Raw genomic sequence first — 20,639 nt, forward strand, 5'->3', positions numbered from 1 at the left:
GATTATTAAATCATTAATTTCACTGCATTTCTAGAACCTCTGCTGCCCATAGAGCTCTGTCAGTGCATCACTTCTCAGCTAGAGAGTCCTTTTAAAGCTAGTTCCAGGCTCTTGTGCTTAAGTCTGATAAATACATCTGGGAGTACAATAAGAATGGAGTATATTCTGATTTAGTCAGTATATTTTATACTGAATTTCCTTTGCTTTATTTTTTTTCTTCTTCTTCAAAAGCTCGTACTGACCAACTGCTGGGGACTGGAAGCCTTGAAAGTCTCCAGTATGGTCTGGGAGTGAGAACAATTGTAAAGTTTTAATATCCTGCTTCCAGAAAATGAGTCAGAGAGAACCAGAAAAAGAAAGAAGGAAAAGACTTATGCAATGATAATCATCAACTACACCTGAAACATCGAAGCACCAGTCCTTGGTCCTATTGACAGAACATTTGAATGATGTCAAAGCAGGTCAAATTTCATAGTGAGTATCTTCAGTACTCCAATACTGTACAAGTTATTATAGAATCATAGAATCATAGAATCATAGAATTACTCAGGTTGGAAAAGACCTTGAAGATCATCAAGTCCAACCGCAGCCTAACCAGTAGCCTATCTCTTAAAAAAACAACCACAAAACAATACCACAACAACAAACCTCTGCTAAATCATATCCCTGAGTACCACATCCAAGCGGCTCTTAAACACATCCAGGGATGGCGATTCAACCACCTCCTTGGGGAGCCCATTCCAGTACCTAACCACCCTTTCTGTAAAGAAGTTCTTTCTAATATCCAACCTAAACTTGCCCTGGCGCAACTTGAGGCCATTTCCCCTCGTCCTGTCACAAGTCAGTAGTGAGAATAGACCTGCCCCACTCTCACTGTAAGAACCTTTCAGGTACTGGAAGACAGCAATAAGGTCTCCCCTCAGCCTCCAATTATATTATTATCCCTATTATATATAAACTGGTTACTACTCTAGCAAGTTTAGATGTAAAATAGCTTTAAAACCCTAACAGCAGAACCTTTGAATGTCAAAGGAGTGACAGAGTTTGTCCAGCTTGTGCTGAACCATGAGTTGCAAAAGATGCTTTTCACTTGGCGTTAGAGCTAAGTTAAAGCTAACAAGCTCACCTTAGTGTAAATACAGCCCACATTTTCTAGATGGCTTAGTGCACCCCACAGTTTGCTCTTACAATTCCAGTCTGATTACTGGTTGTATAAGCCACCTTGGTCACTTATGACCCAAACTCCTTGCCAGAAGGCAAAAAGACAGCAAAAGAAATAGTAAGCATCTTTAACTAAAAGTCCAACAGTCTTATGTGAGACTTTAGACAGAAAGTGTCATGCTCCGTTCTCATAGGCCTGGAAGATGTAGAAGTTGCTCCAGCAGAAGCAAGACTGCGGAAGCAAATAATGAGAAAGAAGCCAAGCTGAAGAGGGAGTGGTTGCTCTGACACTGACTCATGTATCTAGCAGAGACAAAGCAGCAAATTGCTCTTATGTGGTGGCTGGTCAATTCAGAAGGAAGAGAAGTTAAAAAAGAATGAACAGGAAAACAAAAACCCTAACTTTAGCAGACAAAAGTCAATTCACCTCTTTTCAACTCTGTACAGAACACCTGCCTACTCTGACACAGAACAGACTGCTTCAACAGATCTTCATCATGCTTTGATATCTCTGTGCCCAGCTGAAGCCTGCCTGAGTTAACTGCAAGTTTCATAACTCTTAACTCTTTGTAATATACCACTGATAAACAGCAAAAGCAGCAATTTATGTTGTATGAAAAGCCTTATTTGAGCCTTTCCCCACAAACAAACAACTTCTTCCACCAGTGTCACAAGCTGAGCATGTAGATTTTGTTTTCAATGCGAGTCGTTTCTAAGGAGTTGGAAGGTAGGAGAGCTCACTCATTTTTAATGATCTTGACAGAATCTTAACTCTAATCCATGTGATAATGTAATTCAAGAGAGTATTTCCCCCAGAGAAAATACAGTTGGCACAGAGAAGCTGTTCTCCTAACACAGCACGATGCATTTCCAAATGAGTGGGGAAGCTTTTCAGAGACCACTGTCCCTACTGAGCACATACTTACGTGACACCCTGAACAAGGAGAGATTTAGTCATGTGCTTACATGCACAAGGACCATGACATACACAGCCAAACTAATGGCACTTCTGCAGTAGAAGCAATAGTCTTAGGGTGAGAAACACACTGCTTCATTACACAGCCTTTTACCAGAGTGCCAGTTCAGATGGATAACATCGCATTCATTTTCTTTAATACCACAGGATTTGAGTCAGCAATAGTTTTAATCCATTCTAGATAAGTTAGTTAATCATTCATTATAGTGGAGATAGGTAAAATTTCTTTATTTTTGTAGATATTTTATCTTGTTCCATTTGCACAGCTCAGTTCAAATAAACAAGAAGAGCCCCAGCATCAAAAGAATAATGGAAATTTATAGCCTCAAATGCAGTCTGAAAGCTGCACCAAATTATCTTTTTAAAATGGAAGATCTACATATATTGCTTGTTAGACTGATCCAGGGTAAACAGTTTTCCGAATGAGACAACTAAAATTACCTGAATTTTGCTGATTCTTCTGGTCTCCTTACCCAGGTGCAGTTCTGCAGTTTTTTGACTACGTGAAGATAATAATCTTCTGCATACCTAAAACAGGCAACGACATCAAACACTAGAATATATATGTATGTATATTTAGAAACAGCCTCTAAAACATTCAAATGATGCATGTATTAATAATAATGCGCACGGTGCATATATAATAGTTTGCTTTTGGAACTCCGTGACCTATTTTATTTCTGTAATTTGTAACAGTACTGCCCCTGTTTAATTAGCATGACCTATTAAAAATTGTTTCTTAACAGTGATGGCCTAACAAACTTTTCACTCACTTTCAAGTGCTGCTGTTTCAAACTTAAGTGTTCAGCCATGCATACCTTGAAGGTTTGGGCCTCTCAAAAATTGTCTCTCCTGCAAAAGTCCAAAATACAAAACCTCTGTTTCTTGTATTTGTTGCTTTTAACTTCAAAAATGTTTTGACGTGTGGTTCTTGCAAATAAAGACTGAAGTCACAGTTTTCTTCCACCCACCTCATAAGGTCCCCAAAGCTCAATTCAGTCATCTTATACTGTAAACCAGCATTTGCAGACATAAGTTTTCCTTCAAACTATATCTTAAAAACAATCTGTTTTACCCTACTGAGCACCAGCAGGGTACATGTAAACAAAGTTTTCTGCTTTTTTAACAGATCAAGAGATCTACATTCGTCCACATGTGAAATACTGCCAAAAGAACAGAGACACTTTTTCCCTGTTAGGTTCAGCATTAACAGTACCCCAGTTTGTGCTTGGTTCCCAATACAGCTTTTTGAAAACAACAACTCTGATTTAAAAAGAGAATTGGGTAGACAGAAAGAAGAGACAACGTGGATGTAATTGCTACAAGCTCTAGGAGAGTCATGTTTCCGATAAACATTTGCCTTTTCTGACTTAAGCAAAATCAGCTTAATGCTGGCCCCAAACCAAATGATCACGATTTTGCTTAAACTGGAACTTAGAAGAGTATATGTTGAACTACCTTAACAAAAAAGGCTGGGAAGGCATGAAACTTCGCGGAGTGTGAGAACTGTTGGAAAGGAAAACCAAAAAGCAGTGGTGGCTTGCAGCAGAAAGGCACTCAGCGCTCTGAAAGCTTTCTTCAATTTCTGTATTCAGCATGTTTAGTACCACAGCTTTATAGTAAATGTTTGAGGAAACAGAGCCCTGTTTACTGTTTGTTTATCAGCTCCATAAAACTCTTGCTACTGTTGGAGTTAACCAGTTTATCTACCCTACCGTAAAATTTATTTGCATTTATGCATATAAACAGATTTTTTTTTCCACAAGGATCCTGCATTAAAATTGGCCTTTGGCTCAAGGTTGCACTTGTGACAACTTTCAGTTTATTACCAGACATATAAGACTTTTACGGGGACCACATCACGGGGAACAAACTAATTTTTCCAAGCCCTTTCTCCATGGAAGGGAGGAGGAAGAAATGGGCCAAAGAGCAGAGTATAACTGATCTCATTGCACCTGCAGCCACTTTGACCCAGTGCAGCGCATCTCTTTGCCTTCCACCTCAGCTCCACATCTGTTCTCTTTCTCATATCGTGACTGGTACATTATAAAACTTCATCCTGTTCCACCCTGTTTTACTATCTTTTGCCCCGCTCAAATACCTTCACAGGCCACTTAATTCACTACCATGGCAAAAGAACAACACACACACAAAACAAACAAACCCACAAACAAAAAAATAAAGGAATCTAGAATTTGTTTTAAAAATATACATGTACGTAAATAAAGCACACACCATACATATTTCATTCTTCGTTGGTGTGTTTCACTGTATCAGGAAAGATTCCATAGAACTTGGTAGGCAGAATAAAGAAGTGGTGAGAGTGGAGAAACTGGGAGCAAGGCCTTCCTATTGGGTAGCTGCCTGCTGGTCTGTTCTGCTGGCAGCCTTGCAGCTGCAGCCAGGGAAATGGAACTACTTTCTTATTTAAGCAGCTACCCAAACAGGCTCCTGTCTGCAGGGTCAGACAAATGCCAGCAGCAGCACAAGGCAGGACAGGCAGCACATGCAGCAGGGGAGGCAGGGACAGAAGCACAGGATCAGGACAGCCTAATGTTGAATCACCCATCTGGTTTTACTCCTTAAGGCTAAACAATTGATGAATGTTAGATGCTGGGGTTTAGGGAAAAAAATAAAAGATAACAGGATATGGAAAGTTATTTATACTATCATTATCTAGGAGAAAAACATATATAGAGAGAAAAAGCAAATTCTAGCCTAAAGATATTGATAAGATGAACATCAGAGTCAGAAATGAAAAGTTACCAGAAAGATATACCACTGACTGACAAGTTATTAGCAAGTTGCAGAGAAATATTTGGTGAGAAGAAAAATAAGTGTCTTGCACACTGCTAAAAGTTACATTAAAGCCCCTCAAAAAGCATGGGCACTCACTGTCAGAAGCTGTGAGGTATTTTAGTACATGTACCATAAGCTGTGTACCTGCACCTAGGGCAACACCATGTGTTAGAGTACAAGAACACTGCTGCCCTTCCACTGCTGTCAGCTGGGTGGAATCCCTCTCAGAGGTGGGCAGAGGCTCAAATGTTCACCTAGAAGCCACAGCTCCCAGGTCTGTACAAGGGGGAACACTCCTCTGCTCACCCTGTGCCTCTGGTTGTGTTCCTCCTGTGACCTACAGACACCACTGTCTGCCAGATTCCACTTTTGCCGGTGCTGGCTCAGCACCACGAGCATCACAGATACCTCAGCAGCAAAGAGAGGGGACAAGAACTCTGCAAAGCAGCTGCAGTCTCCTGCCCCAGCATAAGGCTTCCATCGTGTCAGTTCCATGGGATAAAATCTACTTGAACACAGGAAGTATTCCCACAGATTTTTATTTATTTATTTATTTTTTAAGACTCAAAATGAAGCTCTGGGATTTTCTGCAGCTGGGTTTACAGCCCCAAAAGCTTAGTTTTCCTCTCAGAAAGCCTGTTTTACCATTTCCTGCTCTGAAGGAGCCTCAGGGACTCACTCCAATGGAATCAATCCAGAAAGGCCATCAAGACATCATTCCATGGCTCTGCTGTAACCTAGACAATCCTCTTCTCTGCTGTTTCATTTTAAAGAGCTGGAACAATACATACATTTCCAGTGGCGCCCAGGAGCTAACAATACATATTCACTGATGCTAAAATAACTCTATTACTAAGATAAAAAAAGCTCAGGTAAATTGAGCTATAGCAATATGTGGACAAGACAGTAATTACAGTGCTGAGAATAGGGAAAGAAACATGTTTGGTCCTGTTTTTGTCTGCCACCTGCATCCTAAACATTAAAATAATTTGCTGCTGTAGGAAACTGACTTATACTGCATGAGCCTTGGTGGCAAATCACACTTGGAAGGGTTTTATGCCTATGGTAATTGTAAGGTACACATTGACTGTCTACATTAACTGCAGTGGCTAAAGTGCAATTATTATGCATAGCTGATGCACTGATGAAGTATCTTCTAATTTTTGGCAGATAACTAAAGGACAACATCAGGGACAGAAGTGGTGGATTGTAGGGAGACAATAAGTAAAACATCAGAGCAGGGATGGATGCAGCTCCACTGGTTACTGCTGGAACTATACTTGAAAAAAACAACAACACTTGAATTAGAAGAACAATTGAGCTGCAGGTAAGAAAAAGGGAGATTTTCCTCCTCGGTGGCTTCTGTTCAAGGAAGAAACAAATAAAAACAGCAGAAGGAAAAGCCAAAGAAATGGAGGCTTTCTTGTGATTTTAGACACTTTAATACTACAAAAACAACTATCAGTTTTTAAAGCCCTCGGGAGACCATACACAGAGCTCACTCTAGAATAAAAATGAAAAGATGCCAGTAGAACTCAGCATTTCAGGCTCTTTATCACCACCAGCACAAACCTGTTATACTTAAATAGCACTTTTTACTATCAAATCATCTGACAAGCTTACAGCTAGTAAGTTTTTCTGATCCTGGCCAATTTAAGAGGCCAGAGAGTCCAGAACGTCCCTGTAATGTAAAGTATTTATACACCATGCCTGTGGTCACACATTAAAAAAGCAGCGAAGATCCCAGCAGCTCCTCTCAGTAAAGGGCAGTGAGCTGCAATATTCGCAGTACAGAGCAATCCTTTGCTCCTTCATTCCAACTATCAGTTTCTCTTCCCACCTACCCAGTTCATCTTCTGCCTCATTTAATGTCTCAGCTCCTTTTCTGCTAGACATAAAATAAAGGTCTGACACTTCCTTGTTTCTCCTACAAGCAGCTTCAAAATATTCTGGATGTGAAAAGCAAGTCAACATTCCTGCAACCTCTACAACTTTATAATACACAGGATAAATAACAGCATTTATACTGTCATAGCTGGATTCTGGAGGCAACACAGTGACTGGTTGTCCTTCTTTTGGTACTAAATGTACACTTCAGCTATATTCTTTGACCTCTTTCAGCTCTTACTAGCAGTGTAACACTAGGATGGTGGCCGACCATCTTTCAAAAGAGTTAAAAATTCAATGATAGTGTTGCTGATGAAAAGGAATAATGGTGGGAGGAAACATTTATGGAGGAGAAAAAAAAAATGAAACAGTAAAGATAGAAGCTCAGAATAGGGTGACTTAAAAACAGGTGAAAGATCTTAAAACACAACAAGAAAGTGAGGAGGGGCAGAAAAGTCAGGAGAACATTTAAAATCACAATTTAAAAGTTCTTTAATGTTAAAGAAATTTTGACTTCTACAGTCCTTTGAATGGAGAAAAGCATGTAATTATTTTTAGCAGAGTTTCTGCTTCTCATTCCATTCCTCTTCTCTTCATAAATGGAGTAAAAAACAGCTTCCAATTTTAGAGATACTATAGTACTTAATTTTAAGCTGGCACTTGGCCCTAACAGGGTGCTCTTCTTACTTACATTATATATATTGCTGCATCCATATAGGCAAGATGTAATATGTTGGAAGCAACGGGCTGCATCTCCAACTTGTACTTTACTAAACAGGAGGAAATTGAGCAGAGCCACTGGCAAAGACTTTTTTTCCACATCAGTAAAAGGCAGAGCAGTAAGTTGAAACCAGAAATGGATTTGGGGTGGAGAATTTTTGATACATCTAAGATTGAATAATTAGCTTCCTGTGAACTAGTTATTGCAATAATGAGTGCAATTACTCAGAAAGTTTTTATACTAGTACATTTCTATATTTACCTTAGTGAACACAAAGTAAAGAACCATTAACTGATGTTGCTGGTAGCAGGAGTGTTTGCCAGTCAGGAAGAGGACATTTAAGGCTAAAATTATGTCTCACAGATTCTGGTCTACTTTTTTTGTAAATATCTCAGAATAAAACATTGCGAACTGGGAATGAAAAAACTTGTTGACTTATGAATTTTATTTTTCTTTTTAAAATCCAACCTAGAATAAATCTAACAGACGTGAAAGAAAAAATACAAGCAAGCAATGGTTGAGCAACTTGAATTTGTTCTTGCACAGTTCCACATTACCATCATTAAGAATTATGTAAAAGAAGCAGATGATCTGTACATCTTTTATTTAAAACAAACAAAGCAGAAAGCATAGCAAGAACCTACCTTTTCTTCTTGTTCGACGATGACAAAATGTTGTCCTGAATTGCCTTACATTCTGGGTCCAGTTCAAACTGGTGAATTCCATCTTTATGAGCAGTTGTTCTGTTATAAAAGGTGGAGAGGGAAAAAAAGCAACATACTTTTAAAAAGAGTATATTCTGGCAGAGCTGCTACATTTTCTTTGCTGTAACAATAAGATGAATAACTGTTGATTTAGCTGAAAGCATTACCGAAGGAATTTTATTCAGTTCTACTGTGAAGCTCTTGTATGAAGGGAGGCTGTGCTGCTTGTGACTACAACATATTTGATTCTTTAAAGAAACTCTGTTTTATAGAGTGAATTACATTTTCTGCTTTACGCAGCAATCAGAAAAACGTAATTAAAAAATAAACAAAACACAAAGCCTCTTGAACATTACAAAGATATTTAGAATATTCATATTTTAAGCATTCTAGCAGTTGTGATTTCTAATGCTGCTAATGAAATGCAATACTCAAAACCAATGTTATAGGAAACCTCTCATGTGAGGTTCATCTTTTTACTTGGACTTTAACTCATTGACTTGAGATTGTTACTTACTCCCTTGTTTACTCTTTATTTACATAGTGAGAATAAATGCTTGTAAAAGGAACCAATGCACATGCCAGACAGTGATCATTAACTCCCATTGCCTCATTTTCACCAAAATCCTGTGTGGTCCTCGTGCTCTGGTAGTTCTGGTAAAATGTTGAGCTATAAACTAGCAAATGACTGAAATACCGAGCTTTTACACAGTTCGCCATGTATCTAGGTTTAATCTCATACAATCACCCCCCTTCTTTCATCAAACATCTATTGACCATACTGTCACTTATCATGAAGTTCTTTCCTCCATCATTTCTATGTTCACTGTTCCTTACCACGTTGACACCACATCTGCCTCACTACGTACAGAGCACTTGGATACTGTGGCCTGTTTCCCAAACCAGAACTAGAAATGCAGGAGGTGCAGACACTCACATTCATGCCTGGGTGTGAGCTACAGCACAGTTCCTAAATGGTCTTCCCGCATCATACACAACATAGACTGCTTCTGCATCATCATTCTTTAACTAACAGGGACCAAAACTCATCACCTCCACCATCGACTTCACCCACTGAGACTACATATCTACAAGATGTTTGTTTGTCGGCTCCATAAAGCTCTTGCTACTGTTGGAGTTAACCAGCTTGTTTACCCTACCGTAAAATTTATTTGCATTTATGCATATAAACAGATTTTTTTTTCCACAAGGATCCTATATTAGAATTGGTCTTTGTACTTGTGACAACTTTCACTTTATTACCAGACATATAAGAATTTTATGGTAACCCCATAACGGAGAACAAACTAATTTTTCTGAGCCCTTTTTCCATGGAAGGGAGGAGTAAGGAACAGGCCAAAGAGCAGAGTACAACTGATCTCACTGCACCTGCAGCCATTTTGACTCAGTGCAGCGCATCTCTTTGCCTTCCAGCTCAGCTCCGCATCTGTTCTCTTTCTCATGTCATGACTGGTACTTTACACAACCCCACCCTGTTCCACCCTGTTTTACCAGCTTTTGCCCCGCTCGAATGCCTTCACAGGCCACTTAATTCACTACCATGGCAAAAAAAAAAACAACACCAAAAAACAAACAAACAAATTTAAAAAAAAATCAGAATTTGTTTTAAAAATATACATATATATAAGTAAAGCACACATCATACATATTTCATTCTTCTTTGGTGTGCTTCACTGTATCAGGAAAGATTCCATAAAACTCGGCAGGCAGAATAAAGAAGTGGTGAGAGTGGAGAAACTGGGAGCAAGGCCTTCCTATTGGGTAGCTGCCTGCTGGTCTGTTCTGCTGGCAGCCTTGCAGCTGCAGCCAGGGAAATGGAACCACTTTCTTACCAGTGACCAGCTACCCAAACAGGCTCCTGTCTGCAGGGTCAGACAAACACCAGCAGCAGCACATGCACATAGTGCAGGGAGTACAATGAGACTACACATCTACAAGGTTTCTGACAAGCAGTTCTTCCTTGGGAAAGGTACCATTTCAAGTCACAGAACAACTGAGGTGGACAGGGTCCTCTGGGCCCATGAGGCCCAGCCCCTGCTGCAGCAGGACCACCCGGATTAGGTGCACAGTCTGTGCCTGGGAGGCTTCTGAAGATCTCCAAAGGAGACCCCAGACACAGCCCCTGGGCACCTGTGCCAGTGCTAGGGCACCCACACGGCACAGAGTGCTCCTGGGGTTCAGGGGAAACCTCTGGTGTTCCAGTTTGTGACCACTGCCCTTTATTACACCATTGGGCATCTCTGGAAAGAGCCTGACTCATCTTATGTGCACCGGCCTGGTAGGTATTTTCACATACTGATGAGTTCCTCCTGTGCATCCTCTTCATAAACTATTAAGATCTTAAACAATTCAAACTGGAGGCAGTCAGACTGAAGAAGAAAGAGCAGGATAAATATTTGTTTATTCTGGTACTAAACTGTCTGGCAAGGGACGAAACGTAACAAAGCACCTTTTCTTCTCATTCCATTGCCCATAATTTTCCATAAACAAGGAGCAATTGAGCCATGAAGCACACTGCAGAGGAAAGAGACCAGCTCTCAGTGTCTTTCCACCATCAAGGAGCTCTTCCTAGCATACATCCAGTCCCTCCAAGGAACGATGCAGCCTGCGTGTCCCTTGTTGAGAGCACAATGTAAACCCCTGTCCTTCCAATTCTGCAGAGGCTATAACAGACAGTAACAGCTGGCACTACCTGCTGAGAGCTCTGCTGCTGATTTCACGTTCAGCTTCTTATCTAATTATTTTTCAACAAATGACACACAAACGTGAAGGCAGAAGGCTCTCAGAGCACACAGCTCAGAGGGTCAGGTGTGCAGCTCCATGGAGCTAACACAGTAAGTGACAGCAGGTGCCCTGCTTACAACCCAGGTACATGGGTTTACTGCAGCTTGGCCCGAGTGTTTTGTAGAGACAGAAGCAGCAGGTGGACCTGATCCTGAACAACTTTAGTTAGTACTAAGTCATGTTTCCTCTGCCATGCTTCTAAGTAAGTTGAAAACTATCCCTCTGAAGGTGCAGTTTAAACAAAATGGCTAAGTGCAAAGCTTAGCTGTATAAAAAGTATCTTAAATATATATATATATATATATATATATTATTATTATTATAAATCAAGTGCATGTTACCAATGCAAATGGCAGCAGAGGAACTGAGTCACCAGATGCTGGCTGGAAAAGTGGCCACAGCCCTCCTGGGCCACAGCTGGGCTGAGGAGAGGCCTCCAGCACTGGGCAGGCTGGAGTTGGCTGGCAGCTGCACCCAGATCACAGCTGGGGTGCCTGCAGGTACAGCCAGAGGACGACCAGCCTGCCACGAGCAGGATTCTGCTCTGCACAGGGACTCACTACAGGACCCTTACAGCTTCCTTTGGTAATTTATGTCCTGAGGTCAGCGGAAGCAGTGAATAACATTCTCTCAACCAAATAAAAGCTTTAATCAACAGACTTCTAACATTTTAAATTCACAGCGCTGCGATCAACTGAAGCAAGTTGTCTTGTTTGTTTCACGTGTAATTGTTTTTTATGCGCACATTTACAAGACTCGGAAAATTCAAGAAGGAAGAAGTCAGATAAAAAAAGAATGAGCAAAATAAACTGCAGTTCCTTCCCCCCCCCCCCCCCCCCCCCCCCCCCCATTAAATCAGTTTTAAAGCCATCAGTGGGAGGAAAAGCAATAAGGAGACTTCCCTTTCCACAGCCCACACAAAAATGGCCCCAACATGCTTTTTCACCCAAATTCTTTATCCATACAATGCAGGCAGAAGACAGATCACCAAAATGCTTCTTCTGTGTATTCTTCCCCATAAAATTTACTCAACGGTCTTTATATGGTACAAAAAGATACATAAATACAACTGTTTTTTTTCCAAGACACCCAAAAAAAAAATGACTTCTTCCAGTAAAGGTGAAACTTCTGAATTCCTGTTTCATCATTAGAGTGACTTCTGCTTTACATGAGTGGAAAATATTTGCATTCATACATAAAGGGGTGTGCAAGTGGCATTCCAGACTTCTTCTGCATTATTCATAGCAGAGTTATGCAGACATCAGACTCAAATTAGATTTCTCATCACTTCGGACAATCATGCTAGGCAACATTTATCACTAAATGAATTTATCTAGAGGATGACAGTCTCAGTACAATACTAAGAACTGCACTACAACTTCCCCAGTGCAAGCAGATAACGCATCTCACAGGTTGGTGACATGCGGCTCATTTTGCAAACTCTGAAAGTAAATGAAAATTCAAAGTGAAAACCATGTTATATTCTGTTGGCTTGAACATGCAAAACAGACAAAGTGGCCATTTCTGCTAAAATTCCCTTAGACTGCTGGATGTTCTCAAAGCCAACTTTATTGACCCAAATATGAAAGAAGGCTTTATATATATATATATATATATATATATATATTTTAAATCGCATACTAACAGCTTGAGAGCCACATCCTTCCTATGGCAATTCTAGGTACTCAGAAAGTACACCATCTGTACTTTAATAAAGCCACAGTATGTTAAGATCACATGCCATATTTATCAGCATGTTGTTATTCTATATTTTACCCACAGTACGACAACATACAACATTTCCTTAAGCTGCAAAAATCTGTAAGACGTGGATTGCACCCACTTCCATGCAGTAACAGACTTCAGATGGAGCCTAGGCCCTGAGACAGTCACTTGACACAAATGAAATAGAAGTTTTAAACAACAACAACAAATTAATGGGAAATGATTTGCCCATGGTGAATAACCTCTAAGTCCGTGCATCCAGCTCAAGGAGAACCTGTCCTCCCCTGGGGGAATGGTGATTAAAAAAAAATGAAAGAAAATAGGGAATTAGGAGAAGAACTGTCATCTGATCATCCCATTTGTAATCATGTTCTAGCAACTGGAATGGAGAAGCAGGTTGTTCCAAAATACCCTTAGAAACTGAGAAACTCTAAGGGAAGTGCAGAGTCCATTCTGCCGTGCTTGCAACATTCAGTCCTGAGACTAGAAGGAGACTTAGTGCAGGGAATCACAAGGTACCTCCATTAAAATGGAATCTGAGGGGAGTGGTAATACAGAAAGAAAAAGGGAAGCCCTTTAAAAACAAATTCATCCCTCCCCCTACCTCCACAAAAAAGAAAAATATTTTTTATATTTATATTTATATATATATATATACACACACACACATATATATACATACATACATATATATATATATATATATATATATATATACAAACAAACAAAACCCACACCAATCAACCAGAGTAGGAAAATGGATAGATGAAAAAAGGATGGGGAAGAAAAAATGGACAGTGGGAAAAAAATAGGGGAAAAAAAAAATCGGAAGCATAGTGTTGTGAATTATACCATAGCAATGATATGCCCTGGGCTGAAAGGCCAGTCCTCTAAAATTCCTACAAAAACAGTTGTAAAAACTGAAAGAATGTGGGATGAGATTTTCAGAAGGCTTCAAGACCAGGCTGTCTGGCAGCACTAAAAGCAACAAGAATTTCACCCCTGATTTCAGAGGGAGATAAGACCATGCTCAATACCAGAGGAAAATCCCACTAACTGGCTTTATTTACTCCTTGACCAGCAGAACCCCACTGTCTTTCCACTCTTTTCTCCTTGAAACAGCACAGCACCTCTTATCTGTGTTCCAGTTGAGCTTCTCCAGCTGAACAGGACAATTTCTGCACGCAAATCTGTACATTCATATGTTTCTGGCATCAAACAACACTGTACAGATTGTGAATTCCTGTTGACTTACTTTCTCCCTTGAAGAGATTCATTTATATTTGAATCCCATACTCAACAAGTTGAATACCAGTCGTCAAAAACCAGTAGCCCACACTTCCCTAGCAAGGTTCCTTTTGGTTGCTCTCTTTGACACCACTTCAAATGAATCAGATGATAAGAATATAGCGATGCTTTTAAGCTTCACAACACCTTGATTAATAAGGCAATACACCATTTAAATCCTTGGTGAAATGGACTATAAAAATGGCTCTATCAAGCCATAGGAGTAAATATTTGTCTTGTAACATTAATCACAGTAACTGTGAAAGAGACCCATCCTACTATCCTTGTTCAAATTCCCAGAGGTTTTGCTTATCTAAGGAATGCTAAATCAGGTCTTTAAGACAAACCTCATTCTGAAATTATTTGGTAGCCCTTCAGTGCATTCACCAGCATTATACATAACATCGGATATTTTTGATTTATAAAATCCATTAACCGCATGACATACAACATGACAAGCAATATCCAGACTCTCATAGTAGGAAGAGTGAAAAAAATAAGGTGCTTACACCAAAATGATGTTACAACAGTGTGTGATAGACAGAATGACAGAGCAGTTTCACTTGGACCAAGTAAACAGAACAGAAAAAGGCTGGGAAACCTTTCACCACTGTCAGAACATAAATATGTCCTGGCAGCAGCTTTCAACTGAACACCTATTCATTTAGACAGAACTAATACATAAGGCACGCATTAGAAATGTGCTCTTAAAATATGCCTGTATGCATCACTTGGAAATGAGGGGAATGAATGCTAAGACAGCAGTAAAATTAGTAAAGGGCCACCAATGCTGACTAATCTAAACTGTAGCAAATTGTTTGTGCAACACACTACGCTACTGCTTATAATCTTCCCTTTCTGCCTGCCAGAATGCAATATTTTGACAGGAGACAGAATGTACAGGTCTCTGTAGCATAGTTAATTAGGAATAGTTGTTTATTCCCTAGGTCTGCATAAAGATCTGCTGCTGAGGGAGGAACTGGAGAAATGAGAATTGTGAAACACTGTATCGATACTATCTTGTTTACTCATAGCTCCTCAATCACTTCCTCCCACCGCTCAATTACCTCAACAGTCTCTACCCTGCGCTTGCCTTGATACCACAAAGACAGAGTTAGCTAGGAAAATAGTAAGCGAATGCCCTGAAATAAGTGATACAAACTGCTGCCTTGTTATTATCTGTATCTAAAATGTATACACATGGTGCTTGAGAAGACTATTTTCACCTTCCCCGTAGCAGCTGGCATTATTGATCTGCTCTACATGTCACAGTACGAAAGGAGCTAGAATCTCAGGTTTAACACAGCACACTCCGAACTTCATGACAGAAACAGCACTACTCAGATCCTCTTATCACAGACAAAACAGCAGAAGCAGCCTTGAGCCTTCCATTTTGCTGATATGACGCTAACACGTATGCTATCATAAACCCAGGCAGAGAGAACCAAGTGCCTGAAGGTGGGACAAGTGCAGGACTACTCCCTTCTGGATGCACTTCTTCTCCTTGGCTTATGGGAGTTTAAGCTGTGCTTGCAGTTACTGCTTAAAATATAAGAAGATACTATAAGGCACAGGCATGATGATTTGCCAGAGAATGACAGAACTGCAAAATAAATGATACTGCTCACCTGGAGAAATCTGGGGACTACTAAAGAAATCTTGTTAACAATGGTTGTTTTTTCAGTAAGAAATCCTTCTATAGCAGATACAGACCATGAAATAAGCCTAAGTCATAAACTGGCAATCACACTGTAGAGGCAGTTGCATTGTTTGAGATTTCTAGTATTTAACAAGGAAAATAGGTATGAAATGTTCTGTAAGAGCCAAACCACATCTTCAAGGTTACTAAGACACAGATCTTCAGAGAACTTTAGGTACCTAGTCACCATCTAATTAAACACCGCTGTGCATGGCAGCTGCCTAGAAATCTAAAGCAGTCTGAACCAATCTCTTACTTCTCATCCTTTCATCCTTCAATTTCATCCTTGTGAAAGAATTACTGAAACTGAAAGAGCAGATTAGCTTACATTATTGCAAGGCAACTGTATAATAGGCGCTTGGAGATTTTTCAAGAGATGTTTGATTACAAATCTGCATCCAGCAGCAAAAGAGATCACAGTAAGAGCAGCGGTTTGTTTGCTGTTCTCGAAAATCATCTACTAACTGACAGGAGCTCAACAAGGAAAGTACCTTTTTTTTTCCCCCCCTTTTAATTTCCTCCCACCAAATGTGAGAACAACAAATATTTGCTTGCCAGAGAAACGAGTCTGACAGATGAAGTGATCAGGGTCTAACCTAACACATACGTACATTCTCCTATGCAGGATGGGATACAGCACCAAGGCACCACTATTCAAACCTTCAGGGTATTTTAGAAGTACACTTGGAAAGCATGCACTGATAGATTGTTCATGGGTTTTAGCATCACCATACTAACACTGCCTCATCTGAAAAATTCACTAATACCTACACAGCATATTTCAGCCACGGACTCTTTGTCCTTTTGCTATACTTATGGATGCTGCAGCAGAATCCCACTGAAAACTAGAATCTAATTCCTCTTGCCCACATCATCCACCTTCATCATGGAGAGATTGGTCTGAATCTCCTGAATGAGCCCAAATGCTCCCTGGATCGCATCTCTCCAGCATGGCCCTCAGCCAGGCCCTGTCCAGCTGTTGTCTGAATCAAATCCCTCCAGCATGGCTCCCTGCCCATTCCAGCTGCTCTCTGGATTAGGACACAGCTCCTGGTCACTCCAGCAGCTCTCTCTCCTTCATCAGATGCCAAATGCACCACAGACTATTATCAGGACAACCTACTGAGCACAGCCACCCACATGAGAGAGAACATCCCTTCCTTGGTTCCAGAAGTAAGCCTTCCCTCCAAAGACACTACAGCCATAAGAACTACTGTGAAATGAAACTTTTCAGACAAACAGTCTGAAGTTGCACTTCTGCAGTCACTAATGATTAAAATCACTAAGTCACAAAATATCTAGTCACCAAGTTACTAAAAATACAATTTCAAGCTGAGGAAAACTAGCTCCAAATGGGTGTCAAAATCCCCCAAGCAGTTTAATGATAAACATTCATTTAAAATCTCACATTCACTTGCCTTATTACAGGGATTACCAGCCTACCCATACCATGCATGGACTTTCATCACTCTTCAGCATGTGTTGCCTCCACTATCTTTGCTTCAGTTGTGAGTGCACTAAGAGCAGATGGGAAGTGGCTAGGCTCTGTTCTCTGAAGTGCTCTCTGCCAGCATTTCTAGTCAATTTGACTCCACGGTTTAGCACACAGAGCTGAGTGGCAGGAGGCTGCAGCTTGGAAACTAACTGGGAAAGGCAGAGTACGGGAAGACTGTTACAAAGATGAACCACAGACATAACAGAAAACAGAAATGAGAATAGAGTGACAGCTACAGAACACAAATCAGAACTGAGTACATACAGCAAAACCAACAATTAGTAAGGAGTGGAAAAGAAGGAAAAACAAAAACAGCAACAACAACAAACAGAAAGGGAAAAAATGAACACAGGAAAGAGAAGCAGGCTGGAAGAACATAACAGTAGTTAGAAGCCTGCTCCTGTTCCTTTTGTTTCACTCTAATTCTGAATGATGTTTTAAACTGACAGTAGTTCCAAATTTTGAGGCATGGAGCACCAGTGCTCTCACTTGATATGTGTGAGAAACCATATGCTGCTGGTTATTAAGACTATTGTCCTTTGAATTCAGTTAGGCAAAGCATATGCTATTTCAACCTCAAATTTCAGGAGGTTGCATGAAATGTTGTTCTCAGTAAGGCTAACTGCACTGTCAGCACCGACTTTAATATAGCCAGAACAATTTCAGTTAAAGACCCAATTCCCAAGTTCTTTCTATTTCTTAACTGGAACTACAACGTCAGTGAGGCCATGTAAAGCAAAAGAGAATAGCAAAATATTTACAAACTACTTCTTACACAGCAACATCTCATGTGTGGATAACTCCATCCTCTTCTGCACTATTACTTTTCCTACAGTGTGTGAAGACTCGAGAGAACAAAAACATTGCTGCTAATGCCGATAACTGCCCAGGCAACTTGTTTGACAGCTTATTCCACCAATTATTTTCACACGGACCTTCACAGCATGAAATAAAAGGCTGCAAAGCAAAGATCTGAGTTGATGTAAAAGATCAAGGTGTGGGATCAGATAGAGACACCTGAGAAGAAGCCACACAAAATGAAAGAGCCTTCATACACCCGGTCTTTGGGAGAAATACATGTTTTTAAATAACCCGTTCCAAAATGATCATATAACTACCCAGCCCCAGCTTCCTGGGCAGGAGAATAAGAGACACCTGGCCCAGAGCATCCAGGACTTTCTACATCACACAGTAGTAAAACTGCCATATGCAACATTTTACCAGGCTCAAAACCAAAGACAGAGTGACAGCCATCATTAAGAGGCCCTATTAGCAAATAATAAATTGAAGTTAATGGGAATTTCCACTTTCTCGGTCTAACAAGCCCCTACGCTCCCTCAGATTGAGCTGCTCAAAGAAAAAGGATGCACGAACTGAAGCAAGGGCAAAGGCACGCTCCCGCACACCTTCCCAAGCAAACCGCCCCGCCAGCAGCTACAGCCGCCGAGCCCCTACCTGTTCTCGGTCTGAGGAAGGGACGTTAAGGGAGACCCGAAGGCTTGCACCACTTTCGGAGTCACGGTCGCTACCTCCGCTTTCTTCTCCCAGCCCCTGGCAAGCAAGACGGGATAACAAAAGTTGTCAAAGCCAGCAAGAGGCGCCACCGGGCGACAGCCGCTCCCCGCCGGGCGCTGCCCCGCCGGCTGCCGAGCCCACCGCGCGGGATGGAGCGGGCTCGCCGCGTCCCGCTCCTCCTTCTCCGGCCGTCCTCGGGCTCCCCCACCCCGGAGCGAGGCCCCCCGGTCCCTACCTGACTCGGAGGGGCCGCTCGCCGTTCAGCCGCAGGAGACAGCCGCCAAGCAGCGTGGTACCCAGCGCCGTGAACAAGGCGATAACACCCCGCATGGTGCGCTCGGCAGCGGCTTCCAGCGCAGCTACGGCCGCCCCATAGTATTTAAGGGAGGCGGCGGAGAGGGGGAGGCGGCCATGGCAGCCACGGGGGCTCTCCGCCCCGCCCCGCCCCTCGCCCGCAGCCCTGCGCCGCCGCTATCGGCCCGCACCCGCCTCGGCGCCGTGCCACCCGGGGATGCGGGCCTTGCCCCGCTGGGAGCACTGAGGGCATGCCGTCCCTTCCGCCTGGCCTTCCCCACGGGCGGGCGGGCTGCTGGGGCTGGCGGCCGCTAAGGGTGCTGCTGCCTCGGCCGGGCGAGAAGGAAGGCCGTGCTGGGGGTTCGCCGAGGGGTTACCGGGGGAAAGCGGGCGGCCGGTCCCATCGTCCGGCACGGACAGGTCGCTGTGCTGTGGTGTTTCTTCATGTTATGCACGGATAACAGCGAGCCTGCTCTTTATACGTAGAGCACCTTTACAGTGTTTTGAGTAAATAAACATCTTTTTAGAGTAGTGTTGCTATCGGGAGGCTATGTGAAGCCCAGTGAAATGGCAGGGCTTCATAAATGAGGGGCCCTGTATTAAGAGAACAGGTAACAGAGCTACTACACCTTAAGGTAGCTGCTCAGTAGTCAGCAGGCTGATAACTCATATCTGTAGCTTCTTCCATCTCCCTCCTGCATCATGTGTCTGCAAGCATCCCTTCTTGCTGTGCTCTGAAGACTCATCATCCTCTGACTTAAAGCCCCATTGCAGCTATACAAATGAGAAAACGAGGGACCTGGTAACATGCCTGGTAAGTGACTGGATAATGCTGCGAGCTGCAGTACATCCATCAAAGGGGCTGTGTGGCACCCACTGTATTGCTCTACACCAGGAAATATCCAATTATTTGTTTTAGGGCACTTGTAAAGACACTGGAGAGCTGTGCTGCGAATGCTGGAGGCTCCCTGCCAGCCTCAGCACTCTAAGCCCGCAGCATACACGGCTCAGTTTTCCTCCTGGCTTTGAAGTCCTTGGTCACAATCCAGAAACAAAACACTATAGTAGGACTCTCGAAGTCCTGTAGAGGTGTGCTGTTCTCGGTCTGTCAGCAACAGTAAAAATTTCATCTTTAAGATATTTCCCTTTTCAGGCATGTGCTATAAGCTTAGTTGGCACCATATGTGAACATGTAGGGGTACATAGGTAGGCTTCTCGAGGTAAATGTCTTTCCTAGTTAGCAGATATCAGAGGATTCAGGTCTACAGTTACCTCAGGAAAGCATGAGGGTTTCAGTTTATATCAAGTTGCTTGATAATTTCCACTAAATGCTACATAAATGTTAAGCTTTCCACATGAAAAGGTTTAATGATACTCCATATAAGCTGCACAGGAAGGACAACTAAGCATTATGGTCCAGAAGATGATTTTTCCCCCCTTGATATTACTTCCCTGCAAGAGTACAGTTTTCCCCTGAGTTCTGAACTATCACTGTCAGCTAATCCATGGGAAATTTAGTGATGTCAGCGGAGATGTCATATTTCAAGCTAGAGGTCTGTTGCCAACATTGG

The 20,639-nt window shown here is 41.8% G+C and overlaps 1 protein-coding gene across 1 annotated transcript in view; it reads right to left on the reverse strand.

The window, feature by feature from the left end:
• ST8SIA6 (ST8 alpha-N-acetyl-neuraminide alpha-2,8-sialyltransferase 6) overlaps positions 1-19,204 on the reverse strand; it is a 40,666-nt gene extending 21,462 nt beyond the window's left edge. Inside the window, exons 1-4 of the mRNA XM_072329016.1 lie at positions 19,010-19,204; positions 18,715-18,810; positions 8,189-8,287; positions 2,579-2,665 (exon numbers count right to left, since the gene is read on the reverse strand). Coding sequence (XP_072185117.1) covers positions 2,579-2,665; positions 8,189-8,287; positions 18,715-18,810; positions 19,010-19,104 — 377 coding nt within the window. The 5' untranslated portion in view covers positions 19,105-19,204. The remainder of the gene's footprint in view (positions 1-2,578; positions 2,666-8,188; positions 8,288-18,714; positions 18,811-19,009) is intronic.
• Between the last annotated feature and the right edge of the window lie 1,435 nt (positions 19,205-20,639).

Source organism: Excalfactoria chinensis, chromosome 2 (assembly GCF_039878825.1).
Source record: "Excalfactoria chinensis isolate bCotChi1 chromosome 2, bCotChi1.hap2, whole genome shotgun sequence".
Lineage (NCBI taxonomy): Eukaryota > Metazoa > Chordata > Aves > Galliformes > Phasianidae > Excalfactoria > Excalfactoria chinensis.